The sequence below is a fragment of the Schistocerca americana genome, chromosome 8 (genome assembly GCF_021461395.2).
Source record: "Schistocerca americana isolate TAMUIC-IGC-003095 chromosome 8, iqSchAmer2.1, whole genome shotgun sequence".
Lineage (NCBI taxonomy): Eukaryota > Metazoa > Arthropoda > Insecta > Orthoptera > Acrididae > Schistocerca > Schistocerca americana.
The window spans coordinates 376,201,429-376,223,176 of NC_060126.1; the positions used below are offsets into that span (position 1 = coordinate 376,201,429).

The window sequence follows — 21,748 nt, forward strand, 5'->3', positions numbered from 1 at the left end:
ATCTCCCTTCTTAAACAGTGGCTTAACTTCAGCATATTTCAGCCATTCGGGAAATATTCCACTGATAAACGACTGGTTACACAGATAGCTTAATATGTTCCTTAGCTCAGAATCACATTCTTTAATTAACTTTGTTGATATTTCATCATACCCACTAGATGTTTTTGATTTTAAAGATTTTATGATGGACGTTATTTCTGTTGGGGTAGTGAGGGTCAAATTCATATTACGGAAGTTACTTGAAATGTCTGGTCTAAGGTAATCCATAGCAGCATCTACCGAACCTGACAACCCCATCTTTTCAGTAACAGTTATAAAATGTTTGTTAAAAAGTTCTGCAACACTATACACATCTGTCACCAATGCATCATTTACTCTTAATGCTATTTGTTCCTCTTCATGTCTGGTTCTACCGGTCTCCTCCTTCACTATATCCCATATTGTCTTTATTTTGTTATCTGATATGACTATCTTTTCCTTGTAATATATTTGCTTTGACATCCGTATTACAGTCTTTAATATTTTGCAGTATTTCTTATAATGTGCTATAGCATCAACATTGGAAATGTTTCGGATTGACAGATACAGTTTTCTTTTTGTTTTACAAGATACCCCTATTCCTCGAGTAATCCATGGCTTCTTTGTAGACTTTGCTCTAACCTTGGTAAGTTTTGGGGGAAAGCAGTGTTCAAATAAGGTAAGCACTTTATTAGCAAAAATGTTATATTTTTCATTCATGCCATGAGCACTGTAAACATCAGTCCAGTGAATGTCTCTGAGGAGTGTCCTAAAATAATCAATTTTTGGCTTACTGATTACCCTCTTGAGCTCAGATTTAACAGATTTTATATCCTGTTCAGTATTAACATTTAACAGAAGGAACTGCATGTCATGGTCTGAGAGGCCATTGACTATTGGTTTTGTAATATAATTTTGTTCATTTGACTTTTCTATAAAGATATTATCAATGGCTGTTTGTGAGCAAGTGGTTATCCTAGTGGGGAACTTTACTGTGGGAATTAAGTTGAATGATAGTGTTACTAACTCAAATAGGTTCTTATTGGGAGAATCTTTAAGGAAATCTACATTGAAATCACCAGCAACCACTATTTCTTTGTTTTTGGTTGTTAAATGGGCCAGTACAGCTTCAAGGTGGTTTACAAACAGATTAAAGTTACCTGCAGGTGCTCGATATACACTTAATATTATGAAAGATTTTTTGTGAAAATCTAATTCTGTTGCACATGCTTCCATATGCTGTTCTAGGCAAAATTTATGAATGTCTATGTTCTTAAATTTATGACCGTTCCTGATGAATGTGGCAACTCCTCCTTTCTCCATTTCTGATCTACAAAAATGAGATGCTAACCTAAACCCTGTAACACTTAAAAGTTCTATACCAGTGGTCACATGATGTTCAGAGAGGCAGATTATGTCAGCTGGGTTTGAAGACTCTAATTCATCTATGCAGATAGTTAATTCATTAATTTTATTTCTCAGTCCTCGAATATTTTGATGCAATAAAGATACTATTGTAACTATTGTTATGACAAGAGTAGAAGGTGGAATGTAGAGAAATAGATAGAAGTTGCAATATCAAAACTTGTGCCAATATGATGAAGAACTAATGATGAAGAAGCAAGTTAATCCTTTACATTGATTTCATTGCAACAATAAGATGTAATGGCATTAAAAATAGATTCAAATGTGTTATGTCAGCAATCAAGAAATAAATATCTACTCTCAATCATTTTCTTTAAGGTTAAGATTATTCCCCCCCCCCCCCCCCCCCCACTTCATATTGGGTGTCATGTAGTTAGGAGGAGAAGAACTTCTTAGCTGAGATCGCTATAAAAACTTTATTGTAGACAATCGGTTTTGGTAAAACTAAGTTACCATCTTCAGATCTTCATAAAGATTATTGCAAACATCTTGTGCCAGCTACACAGAAAATCTTTTCATTGAATTCCCAGGTACTTCAACATGAAATAAGCAATGTATTGTCATATCAAAAATTAAAAAATTAACAATTACTATGTGAATCACAATTCACCAAAACATCATTCCCTGCATATAAGATATCATGCCTACCAGGGCACCACAAGACTAACTGTTAATAGCTAATGCAAGAGGCAAACTCATGCATTGGCTATTAACAGTTAGTCTTACAAATTCATGCATTGGCTATTGACAGTTAGTCTTTTGGCACCCTGTTTATGGAAGATACGAAAATAGTAATTTAGTTTTACCAAAACCAGTTATCTACAATAAAGTTTTATGGTGATGTCAGCTAAGTAGTTCTTCTTCTCCTAAGTAATCACTACAGATCACCCCTTCAAGCTCAATATGAGTAAACTAATGGGTGTCATGTGTGTAATGTTAAGGTCAAGGTAGCTGTGGACTCACAAAGTTTGAAAATCACTGTTATAGACAAAAGAAACTTTTGGCTGTTGGAGTACCCATGGGAGTAAGAACATTTTGCATTTGGTTCAGCATTGTAAGTGGAGGCAATTCTTGTACTTATATTATTACACAGCACAAAAGAGACAGCATTGCAAGGGAATGGTAGTAAATCGCAAAATAGTTTTGAGATTCATAAATAATGGCCATGGGTACATTTGCTACTAGTCAGTGTTCATTATCTGTCCTGGCTTTCTTCAAACAGATACTTCATTAAACCTTTCATTGTGGGGTAGGCCAGGATGCAAGTTTGGTTTGCCAAGATCATAATTCTATTTTTGTAGGATTTGGGGGTGGGCGGGGGAAGCTGCTGCTGCCCTTGCTGCTGTATTTACATGTTATTTTGCTGCCAGGCAGGCATTATTCAGATAGATGTATGTACTTTCTGTTATCACATATTTGGCAGTTATGGACAGAGGCTGGTAACTCCAGAAAACATGCTGTAGCTAAATATACACCACTAGCAGAAGCTTTTAAAATTAAATCCATCTGTCGTCTTTATACTTCTTTTTTTTCCCCCGAAGTAACAACTTTTACTAGTTTACTTGCTCAATTTTAGTTGGTATAAGCACAAATATGACAGCCACCATTTAACTTATTACAGAAGGCCAGTAGACAACACTGTGAGATGTGACATTGATATTGTTTTAAAACTTGTCATTTGTTATTGTTCCAAAAGTGGCAGTGAAGAAATTGGCCAAGTAGTTTGTTTACAGTGAATGTGTAAAGTAACAGTGCAGCAAAGAAAATGAAAATTTTACAAGGAATTTTTCATCTGATGATTTTTTTTTCAGATCTCATAAAGGCTTAATCTAAGAATATCTCCAAACACTTTTTTCAATTTTAAATGTCACTTACCTTCAGGAGAAACTGTTTATAATTGTTTTGCAGCATTTATTTTGTGGTCTTGCTTCCAAAAGTAGTGAATTTTGTGAGAGTGGGGGGAACTGATTGGTGCTCCAAAAAATAAATAAATACAAATCAGCTCTACATGCAGCATGATTAAGGAGGATCTGTATGTAGCTTTCCACAATACAGAGGAGTCTTTAGGGATACTGAAGACTGAAGATGCAGAACATTTTGCATTAATATTTATGTATGAAAAGATCCACTCCTAATGGATTCTGTGCAATTTAACTGACACTCAGAAACAGGGTTGTAAATGCTAAAATAAATTCAACTGAGAAAATTCAGAACCTGAGTAAAACAGCAGAGTCAAAACTTGGAGATGTCTGCATGATCCAGAAACTAAGCAGCAATAAACTGTTTGGGCATTCCAAGATGAACCAAAACCAAAATAAATGGTTCAATCAAAATGAATTTCCAAAAACATGACCATTTTTTTCTTTGCTTACATTGGACATGTTGCAACCAATGTTTTAGACTTTTAGACAATTAAAAAAATTATAGAAATATAAAAAAATTGGTCTTTAATATCAAAGGGGGGAAAAAATATTTTAAAGGGAAATATTTTGAGAAACGATAAAATGATTTGTGCAAAAGTGATTTTCTTTCATTGTTTTGCTAAAAATTTAAAAGGCGGCCTTCTTACTATTAAGCAGTATGGTGACAGTTTATTGTCAATACAGTATATAGATTAAGTTTCTATGATATTCTTGTCTTTTGTTAATGTATACGTGGATCACTGCACATCCTTCAAGGTATCATTGCTTGACAAGTATTACAGAACATGATGAATATATGAATGAATTAACAGATCAGATGGTCAAGGGGTTTATATCCATAAAACATGCAAATAACAGTGGTAGTGGTACTAAAACACCAAAAAATAGTTCATTTCTTTGAGGAAAACCTTAAAAAAATAGGAGGAAAACAAGTGAACACTTACAGGAAGCAAATCTTTGTGCAAAGTGATGTAGAAAATGTCTAATGATTCTTAAATTACAGGTTTTATCAAGTTTGTTAACATCAAGCCAGTAAGTGTGACATCTGTAAATAGGAGCAGCATCTTTCATTAAAACCATATACAAACGTAATTGTATCACTAATCTCTTGACTGTTAAAGTAAGCTGTTGTCAATGCTGGAATAACTAGAGGATGTGGAATAAAAAACTTGAATATATGCAGATATGAAATGGACCACAATACCAAGTATTAACAGTAATGTTTATTTCATCCTTCTTCCTTTCATTGTCATTGTTTTAATTTAAAGCACATTAAGTAGGCAAGTGGACAACGGCCTTGCGACAGTGGATACACTGGTTCCCGTGAGATCACCAAAGTTAAACACTGTCGGGCGTGGCCGGCGCTTGGATGGGTGACCATCCAGCCACCATGCGCTGTTGCCATTTTTCGGGGTGCACTCAGCCTCATGATGCCAACTGAGGAGCTACTCGACCGAATAGTAACGGCTCCGGTCAAAGAAAACCATCATGACGATGGGGAGAGTGGTGTGCTGACCACATGCCCCTCCTATCCGCATCTCACCTGAGGATGACACGGCGGTCGGATGGTCCCGGTGGGCCACTTGTGGCCTGAAGACAGAGTGCTAAGTAGGCAAGTGAATGTTCCTAACCCTATAGATGCTGAAATGTTTATTTTGAAGACAGAAATCCCAAAGTTCATTTGGCCCTCCTAACTATTAATGACATCTGATCTAGGTTTTCAATAGAAGAACTTACATTCTATCTCATACTTATAAATAGCATAAGAAGGAAAGGTAACTAGTCACCCTGTAGTTGAGTTTTTGAGTGACTGACAAATACAAGAGACATTCAACAAGTAATGTAACACTTTTTTACTGAAAGCAGATTGGTTTTGTATGAATGCAGAGTCTCACAGCAATAATATTGAATAAAATGTTCTTGGGTTTCCAACTGTGTCAATTGCTTAAAACTCCACACACATACCTGTACCTGCATGCAACCAGCCATCATCATCCAGCACAGAAGCCCATAGTATTACAAACTTTGGTGAATCATGCAAGAGTAATATCAGACGACGATAACCTGCACCATGAACTGAGCTACCTATGCAAGGTTTTCAGGAATAACAGCTACAGTGCCCATCAAGTGAAAGAAGTGATTTCTGGGAAATATCAGAATAAGACCACCGATGAAGAGCAGGAAAAGAAACTTGATTTGATGTCATTCTGTGGCTCTGTGTCAGGCAAGATAAGCCGCCTGTTGAAAAGACACAAGATCAAATCAATCTTCAGGCCTCCAACAAAAATCCATCAATTACTGAGACCAGTTAAAGATGCCGTAGGTCTCAGAACACCTGGCGTCTACGAAATACCTTGTGAGTGTGGCCAGAAGTACATCGGACAAACAGTGCACACTGTAGAACAATGCAAGAAAGAACATGAGAGGTATTATCGCCTACACTCTCCAGAGAAATCTGCTTTAGTTGAGCATGTGTTAGAAAACGGTCAGTACATAAAATTTGACAATATCTCTGTCATGGCTTGCACTAATGGCTTCTGGGACAGTTTAATAAAGGAAACTATTAAAATAAAAAGTATTGCAAACACCCTGAACAGAGACAGTGGCTTGTAGCTCAGTGCTGTGTGGGATCCAGCGATCACATGGTTGAAGAGGGCACATCGAACGCTGACTCAAAACATACCCATATATGGCAATGTCACGGGCACCAGTGACATCACAGCCGGCAGCTAGCATATATAAGGGTGCACCAACAGCCCACTGGCAGTCATAACACTTGACAATGTCCAGGGAGTGCTCGGCTGAAAGCTCGTGGAGTTTTAAGCAATTGACGCGGTTAGAAACCTGAGAACATTTTATTTACATTGGTTTTATTCAGGATTCCAATACAACATATTATTCCCCAATATTTCAGCTACAAAACCCTAGTTTTCAACATAATCCCTGTTCAATGCAACAGCCTAATTCCACCTTACTGGGAGGGCCTATATACCCAAATGGTGTATAGCCTCTTACTTTACTGGTCAACAACACAACCAATAACTTGTTGCATCAATAAGCTCCTCATCATCCATGTACTGCTTTATGTGGAGTGCATCCTTCATTAGGCCAAACAGACAGATGTCAAAAGATGCAAGACCTGGACTATAGAGTGGATAAGGAAGAACAGTCCAATGAAGTTTTATGAGCTCTCTCGGGTCTGCAGACTTGTATGAGACCGTGCATTGGCTTGGAGAAGGAGAAGTGCATTTGTATTTTTCTGGCAACAAATACACTGAAGTCATTCTTCAATTTCCTAAAGGTAGCACATTACACCTCTGATCTGACGATTGCAGCATGAGGGAGAACACTGAACAGAATAACCCCGTCAGCGTCTCAGAAGACTGTCATGACTTTACTGGCTGAGGGTGCTGTTTCAAACTTCTTCAAAGGAAAGGCATCACTCCATGGATTTCTATTTCCTTTCTGGTTCAAAGTTGTTTCATTACCTGTGATGATGTCTGATAAAAAATTGTCATGATCAGCCTTGTAATGAGCAAGCAATTCAGCACATATGGTCCTTTGTTGCTCTTTATGTTCTTGTGTTAGGTGGCAAGGAACTTAGTGTTTACTCACACCTTTGACTACCCCAGCTGGTGGACAAGTGTGTCAGCACTACCAACAGGGATGTCCTGCTGTGCAGCAAGGTGTCTGATTTGCAGTCAACCGGCACACAGGACATAGGACAGGTATGTGTGATGATGATAGATACCTCACCCAGTGACCACCGTGCTTTTTTTCACTTCACTGTCAGGTCTCCGTAGACATTCTACAAGTGCCTATGAATATCTGCAATACTCTGGTTTTCCACCAAAATAACCTCAATGACATCTTTCTGCTTGGAACGCACCTCTGTCATTGACACCATTTTCTAGGCTACATGTAGGGCTTCCACACATTAGAACTTCATGAAACTATAGAGGTTTATGCAGGAATATTGCTCAATGTCCCACACCAAATTCCACATATTTTTAACTGAAATTGGCCAGGAAAAAAAGTGTTGCATTACTTATTGAATGCTCATAATACATGCCGAGCTTTGGAACAATGTTGTTCTTCAGAGTTGACTAATACAAAATATAGATTCACAGAAACATACACACCCTTGATCTGTCATTCAGCTTGACTGGAGATGAGAGACTGTGTTGAGTGTGAAAAACTCCTTGCATCTCTTACTTGCAGCCTTGGTGGCACTGTGCAAAGTTCCACTCACAGACATTGCTAGTATTCAAACCCTGTATTTCAGTCGAGACAAATTAGACAACTTACTGTTCTGCAGATTTACTCATAAATGTTGATTGGTGGAACCAATCTATTTCTCTGCCCTGCTTTAACATACAAGACATATTTGTCTGCTTGTGTCTGTATGTGTGGATGGATATGTGCGTGTGTGCGAGTGTATACCTGTCCTTTTTTCCCCCTAAGGTAAGTCTTTCCGCTCCCGGGATTGGAATGACTCCTTACCCTCTCCCTTAAAACCCACTTCCTTTCGTCTTCCCCTCTCCTTCCCTCTTTCCTGATGAGGCAACAGTTTGTTGCGAAAGCTTGAATTTTGTGTGTATGTTTGTGTTTGTTTGTGTGTCTGATAAATATAAAAAAATAGATATAAGAAGCAACAGCTACAAAACATAGTGTATTTTATAAGTGTAAATATAACCATAGTATTAAGTCTGGCGTTTGCAAAAGCCATCATTACGATGGCTCCATGCAAAGAAAATGTAAATAAATAAGTATATTTTGTGTTTGCCACAGTGAATCATGACAGGAAAATTGGCTTTCTAACTGTGCAAAACATAGCATTTTTAATGCCTGTGACCGTCATGTATCATGTCAGGGTTGCCAACTGCTTCAGGTTAATAAAACTCGTTTTGTTAGCCTTAAAATAACCCATAACACAAAATGACATTAAAGTGACAAAGCAAACAAAACATCAGGACAATATCTCAGAAAAAACAAAGAGTAAACATACATCACAGGTTGAGCCAGAAATAAAACATCAGGAAAATATCTCAGAAAAAACAAAGAGTAAACATACATCACAGGTTGAGCCAGAAATGGTCTTGCATGGAACCATCACTTGCATGTAATACTACACCATACATACACACTCTACACTAGCTTGTGTACACTTCACAAATTTTCAAACATAGGAATCACACAGCCAACTGGTTGCAAATAACTGTTTGGTACACTGAGCTAGGTTTTGACACCTCTAAGGATATCTTCATCAGAACAAAATTCTGAGATACACTATGAAATAATACATAGGAAATTAACTATGACAAAAAATATTAAACAAGATGACAATTGTCATGATTAGTTACATAAAATTGCATTGCAAGAAGGCAGTGGTCAGATTTTCAAGCAGATATGCTCATATTCCTAGGCAGGAACAACATCAGACTGTTTGGCCCAGAGGCTTACATTGCTGCCATGAAAACAACACAAGCTGTGCTGCCTATTGGACGTGGCCAGCAACAAGTGCCCATTTGAAACATTATAATATAAATAACTGAAAAAACAACAGTTAATTATAAAAATAAAATACAAAGGAAGAGAGCTTAAGATATTTTTGAAAATACACAGCAGTCAAGCAGATGAAGGATAACTAAGAGCCATCTATCTGGCTTTGCAGAAATTACTATTATCTAAAGCACAGAATAATATAGAAAATTTTGTGCAAACATCTATAAAATCCAAAAAATATCTGCATGAAGGTAACTTTAGTAGCATACATCTATGAGGTTCAAAGAAAATAATGTTTTGGAAATAGAGGCAGGAAAATATAGTAAAAAATAAAGGAATCAAAATTCTGTGAGTGGTGAATGAAAATTGTAGAAAAATTTTTGTTGCATAACAGTATCAGTTCATTGAGGATGAGACCATCATTCTCAGAAAGATCTTCCAGTTTGTCCTATATAAGGAACAGGACATGTATCACACATGGTTCTAAAAACACCTGAATGGTGTATAGGAGCAGCTGTGGACTTAAGATTGAAAATTAGATTTTTTTGCAAGTTATTGTTAGTGGAAAAGCTAATTTTGCATCCATATCTTTTAATTGGAAGACAACGAATTTTATAATAAATAAAGTCTAGAGATGGAATGAAGAAAACATTTTTCTACTTGTTAGTATCAGAAACAGCACTGGTGCCTAAAGTGGTCACTTAAGAGTCAGTTTTAACTTTGAAGATCTTGTCAACTCTCAATAGATCACAGCCATTATTAACTGCAATAGTTTTTATTATATTCATCTCTCTGCTGAGCGTGTCAGGTGATAAAGGTACAATTACTGCATGATGAATGGCTGAATGGAAAAATGCTTTCTTACGTGAATGCGGATGCACTGAACTATTGAGCACAGTTTGATCTGTATTAGTGGTTTTTCAAAAAAATACTGATAGAAAGTCTGTCATTGTCAATAACAATACTGAGGTCCAAGTAATTAAGCTGATGATTGTTATTTTCTAATTCACATTAAAACTGATTTTTCATTAATACTATCAAAAATTTCAAACAAATGTTGAATTCCTTCCTGGGAACCACTTTATGTGATCAAAATGTTGTTTACATACCAAGAATATGATAAAATACTCAGATCAGCAGTTGAAAAACTTCTAAAGAATTTCTCTTCCAGCAGATTGATGAAAATATCAGTGAAGATGCCTGCCAGTGTGTTACCCATCGCTAGGCCATCAGGCTGATGGTACAGTTTGCTATTCAAGTACAACTATATTGTTTTCACTTGAATACACATATGCTATTTGCAAAACTTTTTTTTTTTTTTTGCCTGCACAAATCATCAAAGAGTTTTATTTCTGTATTTCATTCATTTCTGCATTAAAATTAGCATCTAGAAGTGCAGATACCTTTATGTCATAGGAAATTACTTGTAAATACCTCTATTACTCTCAAATTGCAGTGGGTTATTAACAATAAATTTAATCGAAGAATATATGTATTGTGAGGTTGTGGTTAAATAATCCCAGCTGCTTTAATGAATATCTTCAAGCTGTATGTTTGTAGACCTACAAATAATTCTAATTATTTTCTCCATATAATGAATAAATTTTGGCTGAATGAAGGATTATTCCAGAATATTATCAAATGGGAAGTTAGTGAATGAAAACATGCTACTGATTTCTTTACCTCCAAACCTCACAATTATCCTTACGGAAAAAGTAGATGAACATAAACATTTTGATCTGTATACTATGTGGAGTTTCTAGTTAAGATTTCCATCATTATGGTAACCTAAAAGCTTAGAACTTTCTGCCCATTATATTATGTTTTGTTGGTATACTTCGTTGATAATAAGTGAAGTATTTTTGACATACAAAATTGGATTTACTGTATTTATTTGAACATTAAAGCTAGACCATTTGTGTGAAACCAGTCAATAGCTTCAACAACAATGTCATTTACCATTTTTCTTATGATGCCTCTTTTCTTAGTATGCAATAATTTTTGTTTTGTCGGGAAAAATAACTTATCTTCCCTTTCACATTTATAATAAATATACATGGGCATAGTGAAGTTTCAAATCATGTGGCATGGTTTGATGGCTCAAATGGTAAGAACATTGCTTAAAAACTGTATAGTCCTTGACTGGGTGCTAGTTCAGTGCACAGCTTTAATTTATAAGTAATGTTTGTGTTTATTAATGTTCTTCTAGATTTACACTTAAGCCTGCATTAGTTTGAATTAATAAATCAATAACAACCTATAGCTGGACTGGAGACTCATGTCTATTCAACATAGTGCATGAGCATACTTTCCGTGTGAGCACATTATATTTTGGAGCTACTAATGCTGCCACATTAAAAGTCGTATGTTTCATTAAGAAAAATTGTTAGGAATATAATTACAGTTAATTTGGACTAACCAGCTCAGTAATCTTCATAAAAAAATGCACCCTTGTACAAAGTGCTGTTTTGTTGCCTCTTGTTCTTAAATCACTTTCATCATCTGAAAAAAAGCAAAAAATGGCATAATAAGCTAACTTTACACTGCTGTATTATGTAACATTTTAAATATGGTAAGTACAATTACAGCAGAATTTTAATGATTTAGGAATAAATGAGACAACTCACTGACTAATAGAAGCATTGAGTCATTGTCTGGCACACAAAAAAGAGTTAAAACTTCACTAGCTTTTGGATAAATGCTTTAACAAACTAGGTCACACACTTGTGCAGCTACATTGTGGCAGCTGAATATGCAGTGATAGGACTCCAGTTCAGTAGGTAGACTGGGGTGAGGTTTTGTGTCAAATAGTGTGGCTAGAGCAAGGAAAGAGGTGGTAAGTAGGAGAAGGGGTGGGGGAAGTGTGGCTCATGGTTCAGAGAGAGGCAACAGATGTTCAGGATAGGAATGTAGGAGGGAGAGGCTGTACACATATGGGATAGGAATGCAACACATGGGCACCAGAACCACTGAGTTTATGTGGCACATGGTGATGAAGGGGTCGAGGAGTGGATTGGGAGGGCATGACAGGATAGACGAAGGAGCTACTGTAAGTTAGATGGTGTGGAAGCAATGGCTTTGTCGAGATTGAGACTATGACAATTATGGCAATATAGGATGTGTTGCAAGGATAATGCGCATGTATGTATGAGGTGTAAAACGTTGCTTTCGCCGTTTGCTGATAGGTGGTGACAACGGTAAGTAGCAGTCAAAAGAAACAGATCGCAGACATCAGGTAGTTAGCTTGGACCTCACATAACCTCATTCAAACATTAGTCAATTTGTGTCTGCATCATAAAGTTCTTCTTGATTGAAAATGTCAGTTTATGACATTCTCATCATTTGTGGGAGGTGTTACTGTTTTGTTTCAGTATGAAGAAAACAGCAGCTGAGTCTAATCGAATGCTCTCAAGTACATATGGTAAGGATGCTATTAGTGAAAGAACATGTCATGAGTGGCTTCAACGCTTCAAGAACAATGATTTTAATGTCGTATACAGGCATAGTGGTGGAAGAGAGAATGTTTTCGAAGATGCAGAATTAAAGACATTGCTGAGTGAAGACTCGCATCAAACTCAAGAATAATTCGCACAATTAGTGAGAGTGACACAGAAAGTCATTTCAAAATGTCTCAAGGCTATGGGCATGATTCAGAAAGCAGGAACATGGGTCCCGTGTGAGCTGAAACCAAGAGACGTTGAACGACGTTTGTGTGTTTGTGAACAGTTGCTTCAGAGGCAAAAACGGAAGGGATTTATGCATTGCATTGTGACCGGGGATGAAAGATGGGTTCATTATGATAATCCCAAATGCAAAAAATCATGGGAATATCCCAGCCATGCTTCCACATTGATGGTCAGACTGATTATTCATGACTCCAAGATCATGCTCTGCATTTGGTGGGACCAGCTCAGCATCATGTACTATGACATGTTAAAACCAAGTGAAACAATCACACATGCTCATTATGAAATGCAACCAATGCATTTGAGCAGAGCATTAAAAGATAAATGGCCACAATACAGCAAGAGGCACGACAAAGTGACTTTGCAACACAACAACGCTCAAACCCACATTGTGAAAGAGATAAAAACATACTTGGAATCGTTAAAATGGGAAGTCCTACCCCACCTGCTGTATTCTCCAGACATTGCTCCCTCTGACTATCACCTGTTTAGATCAATGCACAAGGCCTGGCTGACCAACTCTTCTGATCTCATGAAGAAGTCACAAATTGGATCGATTTGTAGATCACTTCAAAAGATGAACAATTTTTTCAACACAGGATTTGTACACTGCCTGAAAGATGGGAGAAAGTAGTGGCCAACGATGGAAAATACTTTGAATGATACATGTGTAACCAATGTGTTTCATTAAAACATCAAATGTTGGGGAAAAATGGCGGAAACAAAGTTGTACACCTTGTAGTTGATAAAAGTGGATGTTTTGGGAAGGACCCAAGTGGCACAGGTAGTGCAGCAGCCATTGAACCCAAACATGTTGTGCTCTCCAGTATATTCTTGTAATGGTTGGTTCTTGACCACAGTTTGACAATGGTCATTCACTATGATAGACAGCTGGTTGGTTGTCATGCACACGTTAAATGCTGTGCAGAAATTGCATCAGAGCTGGTGTACAACATAGCTGCTTTTATGTGTGGCTCAATCTCAGGTGGTATAGGATAAGCCTGTGACATGACTAGGCTAGGATGTGCTGGGTGGTTGAATCAGACATATCTTGCACCTGGGACTTCCACAGGAATGTGACCCATGTGGTGAAGGGTTGGGAGTCAGGGTGTCATAGGAATGGACCAAGATGTTGAGTAGGTTGAGTGGGTGGCTGACTACCACTTTTAGAAGGGTTTGGAGGGATTGTGGGTAGAATGTCCCTCCTTTCTGAGCACAACAATGGATAGTCAAAGCCCTAATAAAGGACATGGTTCAGTTGCTCCAGCCCAGGATGATGATGGTTGAAGAGGGGGCAGCTTCTTCGCAGTTGATTTTGAGAGGTGGAGGAGGATTAGGTGTGTGATGATATGGCATGGGAAATCTGTTTGTAGATTAGTTTGGGGAATAATATTTGTCTATGAATTCTCATCACTGCAGATATGTTTTCCACAAGTGACCAGTCTAAAAGGGAGTGATTTTTTGGTACGGAAAGGATGACAGCTGTCAGAATGTAGGAACTCTTTATGGTTAGTGGGCTTCATGTGGGTAGAGGTGTGGATGGAGGCATCAGAGAGGTGGAGATCAGCATCCAGAAAGGTGGCACATTGGGCTGAGTAGAACCAGGTGAGGAGGATGGGGAGAAGTTGTTGAGGCTGTGGAGGAATGATAACAGTGTGCCTTGGCCCTGGATTATGTAAATGTCGTCAATGAACCTAACACACATTCAGGCAAGTGCAACTCACACACATGACCACAGTCTGTGGCAGCTGAAGCCATACTACAAGCAGCAGCAGCAGTGCATGATAAGAAAGGCAACTGGGTAGGTGTAACGAGGATGCTGGGGTGGGGAAGCCCCACCCTCCTCCTTACTCCCACTCAGTTACCTTTTCCGTCATGCACTGCTGCTGCTGCTGCTCATACTGTGGCTTGAACTGCCACAAACTGAGGTCATGTGTTTGTGAGTTGCACTTGCATGAGTATGTGAGTACATCTGTCATCTATTTTTGACAAAGGCCTTGTTGGCCAAAAGCTTATTTTGTGATAGTATTTTTGTTGTGCCTATCTGTGACTCAGCATCTCTGCAATGTGGTGAGTAGCAACTATCCCTTTCATAATAGTGTTACATTCCATCCTGTTTGAGCAATGAACCTAAGCCAGACAAGAGATTTGAGGTTTTTGAGAGACTAAGGAAGTTTCCTCTAGATGGCCCAGAAACAAAATGATACAAAAGGGTGCCATGCAAGTGTCCATAGTCATGCCACAGAGTGGTTTATATGTCTTCCCCTGAACGAAGAAGTAGTTGATTCAGTGTTTCTGCCATTCAGTGAGATGTACTTAACATTTCAGTATTATTTAGTATCATGGGGAAAAAGGAAGTGGCTCAGTGATAAAGTGCCGAACTACAAATTTTAGCACATTGAGTTCAATCCTCTTGTCAGTCCTAAAATTTTTATCTCTCGATTATCACTTCTTTCAGCTATGGCAGTGTTTGATAATGTGAAAAATGCTGAGTTTCGCTATGGCTTTGTGGCCCCAATAAACTAGAGGTCCCCTAAAATCAGTTGGGTGAGTCAGTTTGGAGGCTGGAGTAAGCCAAGGCAGACCAACTCCAGCAGAACCAAGCCTAGTTAAGCACTGTGGTGTTCAGCCACCCTTCATTGTCGATGTCCTGTTCTGCAATGTCCACCACGTGGAAGATTCAGGGGAGGTGGAGGTGAAGCTCAATGGAGCTGCAGGTATGAAGTGTAGATGAGTTCACAGGTCGCAGGAGAGCACTTGTGCATGTGAGGGGGCATGTGACCATTGGTTTAGGTACAATTGAGATGTCAGCGCAGGTGTCCATGTGGAAGTTGCAACTCAAAGAATAGTCTTTGATGTAAAGGTAACTGCACAGCGGGACAGAGGCATGAACAGAATGCAGTGTGGGTTTGCGCTTATTGTATGATTGGCTATTTGGTCACGAGGGGCAGAACTTTTCTGTATCATTGCCAAATATGGTGTGGTACCAATAGTGAGGGTATGTTGGGAGAAGAGGTGGTCAATCATCCTCCATGTGTTCGGGTTCGTACGCCAGGGCAGATGGTGCAGGCATGATATGCAGTGGCTCGGTGGGAGGAGAGTGTGCATGTTGGGTGACAGGTGGTGCAGCAGTCTGGGGGGGGGGGGGGGGGGGGGTGGAGCACAGCATGCCCCAACCTGCGGCCCGGTGAACTACCAGTGCAGGAGTGCAAACCAGCTGCATGAGCTCGTGCTGGTGCCACTGGTGTTTGAGCGAATAGACTGGTCAGCCATCCACAGATGCAAAGCAATGGATTCCAGGGGAGGAGATGAACCTGGAGATCTGTAGGCAGTTTTGATAACCACACCAACCACATGGTTTCATTTGGCATCATCTGCTCACTGACCAGGTGGTGCTGCCAGCACCAAAGCTTGGATCGTGATGTGGTCGCCGAGATGTTCCTCATACAGTATTTATGGAATAATCTCTTATGGGGAATGTGGGAGGTGCTTGATGATAGTCTATTTTGTGAAATCTTACTACAAAGTTAGCGGCAGCATCAGAAGTCAGTCACAGAACAGGTCTGTGTGCCTGTGCAGATGAATCATGAGACACAGGAATTTTGAATTGTCATTGATGGTGTGGTACAATTTGAACAAGTTTTTCACCAGTGCAAACCACATTGCTGGGTTGTCCTCAGATAGTGGGGGCAGGGTCAGTAAGCAGCCTGGTGGTGGCAACAGTGATGCAGTTAGTTCTGTATCTGAGTCCCTCATATCACTTGTACGATGTTAATACTGGACCAGCATGGTCAACACAGACGGCACTGTGTAGGGTGTGAGTGAGCAGTCTGTCAGAACAGGTGAGAAGGGCACTAGGAAATGATGCTGTAGAACTGTCTGATGCAACATTCATGGTGCAGAAGTCCAACACAGAAGACATGGCCGGTGCCATTTGAAAAGCGAGCAGGTGAACGGCTGCAGCTGAAACCCCCTGAAAATTTACTTGTGGTGGCAGGGGTTGGTGGAAGAGCAGACGTGCATGGAGGAGCACAGTAAAATGTTCCCACCGGGCTGTCAACATTATGAGCCAGGGTGTGTTTGGAGGGGCAGAAACCACAGTTAGTATCACTACACAGCACATTGTTCACATCAGGTGGTGGCCTGTAAAGTGCACTGATGTGCTAAACGGTCGCTGGGGGTCGAAACGTACCTAGAAATGTTTGTGATATACACTGGGCGTTGTTCACTTCGTTAACCAATGAAGCAGTAAAGCACTCTGGCATTGCGGGGGCATGATTGATACACATGGTCTGTCCTAACAAAGGCAAGTTGTACATGGCACTGTTGTAATGGTTCCCCAGGCAGCTCGCGTCTGATACATAGTTTGTGCACAATATGCAGAACCCATGTTAGCATGATGAAATGCAGTAATTTTGTCCTCTTCATTATCGTATTCAAAATGCGTATGTTGATGCACACTTGCTGGAGAGGCAACAGCCTGAGTATGAAATCACATGTTGCACTTTCGAGTGGAGAAAGTGTTGAGGCGATGAAATGGAAACATGTTGTAGAATCCAGGTCGTGGTGAAGCAATGAAATGTCCCATTGTAGGTGCAGGAGCTTTGATTTCCATGTGCTGCACATCAGGATGCATGACCAAGTGGAGTGAATGAAGGCGTAAACAAAGCCAGTGCAGTAGATGCGAAAATACTTGCACTACAAGGAAACGGCATGTGAATTCTTACTCAGGGTCACCACTGTGAGATTTCTGTTGGGTTGTAGCCTAAGGAAAACACACTCAATACTGTAAGACTCGGTATGTTTTGAACAAAGATCAACATTACAAGAAGTCATACAGCGAACTGAATAAGTAAGATGGTGTGGGCCATTAGGTTACAGAGTCAAAGAACTTGAGATGGCGGAGATATGTCATTTGTACTTGTTGACATCACAACTGTATTAGAGCCCTCCTAACAGGAAGAATGCAATATGTAGAGAGGCATCATCAGAAGCAAAAGTAGAGTTCATTGTACTTCCAAGTAGTATGACAAGGCTGCTATTATTCACAATATATATAAATGACCTAGCAGAGAGTATCTGATGAAACCTATATCATGTTTGCGACCTATAGTTGATGAATGAATATGGATATGAATATGGACATCTCAGTCAGAACTTAGTTTGTGGTGTCATTTACAACTTTTTCCTTGATAGCCACTATGGAATAAAGCTTTATAATGCTCTACCACTCTGCATCAGGGGAACAGAAGATGAAGGAAAATTTGTCAGAATTAAAAAAGTTTATGATAAATAAATGTTTTTATAGCATAGAGGAATATTTTGAATCCTTAAATCACTAACTGATAGTTGTATTGTCAATATCATGTTCTCATTGTCAGTTCTATGTCTCATTTATACTCTTTTTAACTCTAAAATTATGGTAATATGTGTTTTCCAAAATGTACTAAATATATATAAATCCATCACATACAGTACATGTTAAAGGAGCATGTAAAAGAACAACACATTAATTTAATGTTTTAATTTTCAACATATTATATAATGTTAATTTTATGTATTTTAATTTAATGTTTTAATTTTCAACGTAATGTTAATTTTATGTGTTTGATAGAAATTTGTAATATTCTGCTGTGCATATTCTGGACTGTATTATGACAATTCCTATATCATATAAATGATGAAAAGGATGATAATAAATGAAATGAAATGAAATAGTGAGAATCTGGAAAACTTTAGCAGACATTTGCAGCAGTTGGAATGGAACATTATTATAAACTGATGACATCCATACAATATATATTGTTCCACAGATGAATAAATAAATAAATAAATACAATATATCAGGCTAAAGATGTCAATGACAAATTTAACATATTCCTGAATGAATTCGTTACAATTTTTTCCCCAAGAGAATTTCAAAAAACTCCAATCTTATTGATTACAGGAGACAATGGCTCACTGCAGGAATCAGAACATCCTGTAAAACAATGAGAATGATTTATGTCTCAGTCAGAAATTCTATCAAACCCCTGGATAGGGGGCACTACAAATTATACTGTAGCATCTCAAAGAATGTCATCAAAAAATCCAAGAGCATGGTTTTTAAATCTAAAATTAACAATTCAAATAATAAAATAAAAACTATTTGGAAGGTAGTCAAATGGGACACTGGAAAAATTACAGAAGATACAGACAGTATTGAAGTGTGTCATAATGGAAGCATGGTAGATGAAGGTGATATAGTTGCTAATATACTCAACAACCATTTTTTGCTGGTAGCAGACCAAATTGGTTATAAAGGGTCTAGATTTGAAGCTATGAGTCTTCTACAAAAAAAAAAAAAAAGTGCAGAAGACAATTATTCAGATGCATGTACCCTACACTAAAACTGAAGAAACTGAGAAGGTAACAAGGCAAATGGAAAATTAAAATTCCACTGGTGTTGATACTATAGCTATCAAAGTACTGAAGCACTGCTGCAAATTTATTATTGAACTTCTCTGTCATATATTTAATGAGTCCTTAAAAAAAGTTACTGTCCGTAATAGACTCAAAGATGGAGTTGTGAAACCACTGTTCAAAAAAGGTGATAGAGCTGATGTTTCCAACTACTAGCCAATTTCGTTGTTAACAACTCTCTTTAAAATCCTAGAGAAACTGATATTCAAGAGAATCGTGGATCATCTCAATGAAAACAAAATCCTTATTAAAAATCAGTTTGGATTCAGAAAGGGTACCTCAACTAAACACACCATTCTTTCTCTCTCATTTGTCGTCCCCCCCGATAGCTGAGTGGTCAGCGTAAAGGACTCTCATGCCAAGGGGTCCGAGGTCAACTCCCGGCTGCGTTGGGCATTTTCTCCACTCAGGGACTGGGTGTTGTGTTGACTTCATCATCATCATCTCGTACCAATTGATGCACAAGTCACCGAAGTGGCATCAGCTCAAAAGACGTGCACCAGGCGACTAGTCTACCCAACAGGAGGCCCTAGCCACACAACATTTCCATTCTTTCTCATTTGTCAACCAACTCCTTGAATCCATAAACAATGAAATATTACCAGTTGGAATCTTCTGTGATTTGTCTAAAGCATTCAACTATGTAGATCACAGAATTTTACTTACGAATGCTGAGCACTATGGATTAAATGATAAAGTAAGGATGTGGCTCGAGTCATATATATACAACAGAAGGCAGAAGGTAGTTCTGAACTATTCTGCAACGGCACCTGCCTGCTCTAATTGGGTAACAGTAAAATGTGAGGAGCCACATGGCTTAGTGCTGGGTCCCTTACTCTTCCTCATCTTTATCAATGATCTGCCATGCTGTATGACACGAAAAGAACTCTTCACCCTATTTGCTGATGACACAACCATTACGATTGGCAAAATAGCCAATTGCAGCCTGGAGAACACTGCAACCACTGTATTCAAAGAAGCTCTAGATTGGTTCACTTCAAATGGTCTGTCACTCAATATGAACAAGATTCAATTCATACAGTTTCAAACAGCAAATAAAAAACAGGAAAATATTGAAATAAAATGTGGTGACAAAGAAATATTGAGAGTTGAGTTTTCCAAATTCCTGGGATTACACATAAACAACAATATAAACTGGTCAGTTCACATCAACAACCTACAGGATATAAAAGACTGAATTCCACAGCATTTAGCATTCGCTCAATTTCATCTCTTTGTGGCTTGGAAACAATTAAAGCTACATACCTAGGATATTTCCAGTCACTTATGACACACAGCATCATAGTTTGGGGTAACCAGTCATAAGCAAACAAAGTCTTTATTGTGCAGAAAAGAGTCATCAGAATTATGGCTAGAGTGCACCCCAGATGCTCTTGCAGAAACTTATTCAAACAGCTCAGGATCCTCACCATACCATCTCAGTACATTTTTTCACTAATGTGCTTTATGTACAATAATAATACAATTTACAAAACAAACAGTGAATATCATGATCATAATACAAGAAGTGAACATGATCTTCAGAAAGTTATAAAAAATCTCAGCATGGCACAGAAAAGAGTACATTATTCAAGCACAAAAGTATACAACAAACTTCTATTTCATATTAAAACAATCCTTAGAGATGTGACTAAACTTTTTTTTAAAAAGCTGAAACTTTGTCTTTTGACTAGTTCTTTCTATTGTTTGCACAATTTTTTTGATGATGTGGAACAATTAGTGCAACATATTTAATTTAAATCATTCCTATAAGAACTGATTATGTAGCACTGACATATCAGTTGATGTCAGAATGCTTTTTGTATGTATTAGAATGTAAGACTTATAATTTGTTTGTATAGTCATTATTACTATTGTAATCTGTGTTGTTGCTTAAACACTTGAACATCATGTAGCTGTTTATATATGATTCAGTTTGTAAGCCACATGACCATTTAGATATGGTTATTAGAGTAATAATCTGACAAGTTCTACATCCTAGCAGTACATTTGCATCAAGCATCTATGGAACACCAGAATAAAGAAATAAAACTTTGTTGATGCCTACTGTTGATGTTTGGCTAGCACACAGATTTGCCTGTCTGTCTAATATGGTACTGTCTTCACCACCATTCGAGCACAAGCTCTTTTTCTCCATGAATGAATCAATGGCAAACGGATGCAACAACAGTGCAGTTTGTATTTGAGTATTTCCCAATCAAACTTCCAAACTGTGTTCTCCTACACTTGCTTATGAATTATTCAACAAACTTCCAGAGTACTGTATTGAACAAGAGGTACTGACCAACAGAAGATTTTTATTTTATATACTTCCAGAAGAGTCAGCAACTATTAGACTTTGTGGTTTATTTTTAAATACTTTGTGCTTAATAAACTCCACATTGTTGAAGAAGTACACTTACAAAAGAGGTGACAAGGATTTTTTGGAACTGTAACCAACCTCTTCCCAGAATAGTAATTGTCTTACCCTTTTGATGGATGTTTCAAACACAGTGGAAAAAGCGTTTATCAAGCTCTGAAAACAGCAGTTTGAACAGCAGCATGAGCTCATGCAGAAACTGATAGATCTGGTACATCTACATTCTTTTCTGGCAATTCTGGTTTTCCACCTGTTCAAAGAAGCTCAAGAGAACTGGAAAGTGAAACAAAAGCGTTTAGTCCTTCATTTCCAGGCAAATGCTGTTAAGTTCCCTGAGTGACACAAGCCTT

The 21,748-nt window shown here is 38.2% G+C and overlaps 1 protein-coding gene across 2 annotated transcripts in view; it reads right to left on the reverse strand.

Annotated features, from left to right (window-relative positions):
• LOC124545191 overlaps nucleotides 1–21,748 on the reverse strand; it is a 71,571-nt gene that overhangs the window by 10,531 nt on the left and 39,292 nt on the right. For both annotated transcript variants that reach the window (XM_047124054.1, XM_047124053.1), the window contains exon 2: nucleotides 11,290–11,372. In XM_047124054.1, coding sequence (XP_046980010.1) covers nucleotides 11,290–11,372 — 83 coding nt within the window. The remainder of the gene's footprint in view (nucleotides 1–11,289; nucleotides 11,373–21,748) is intronic.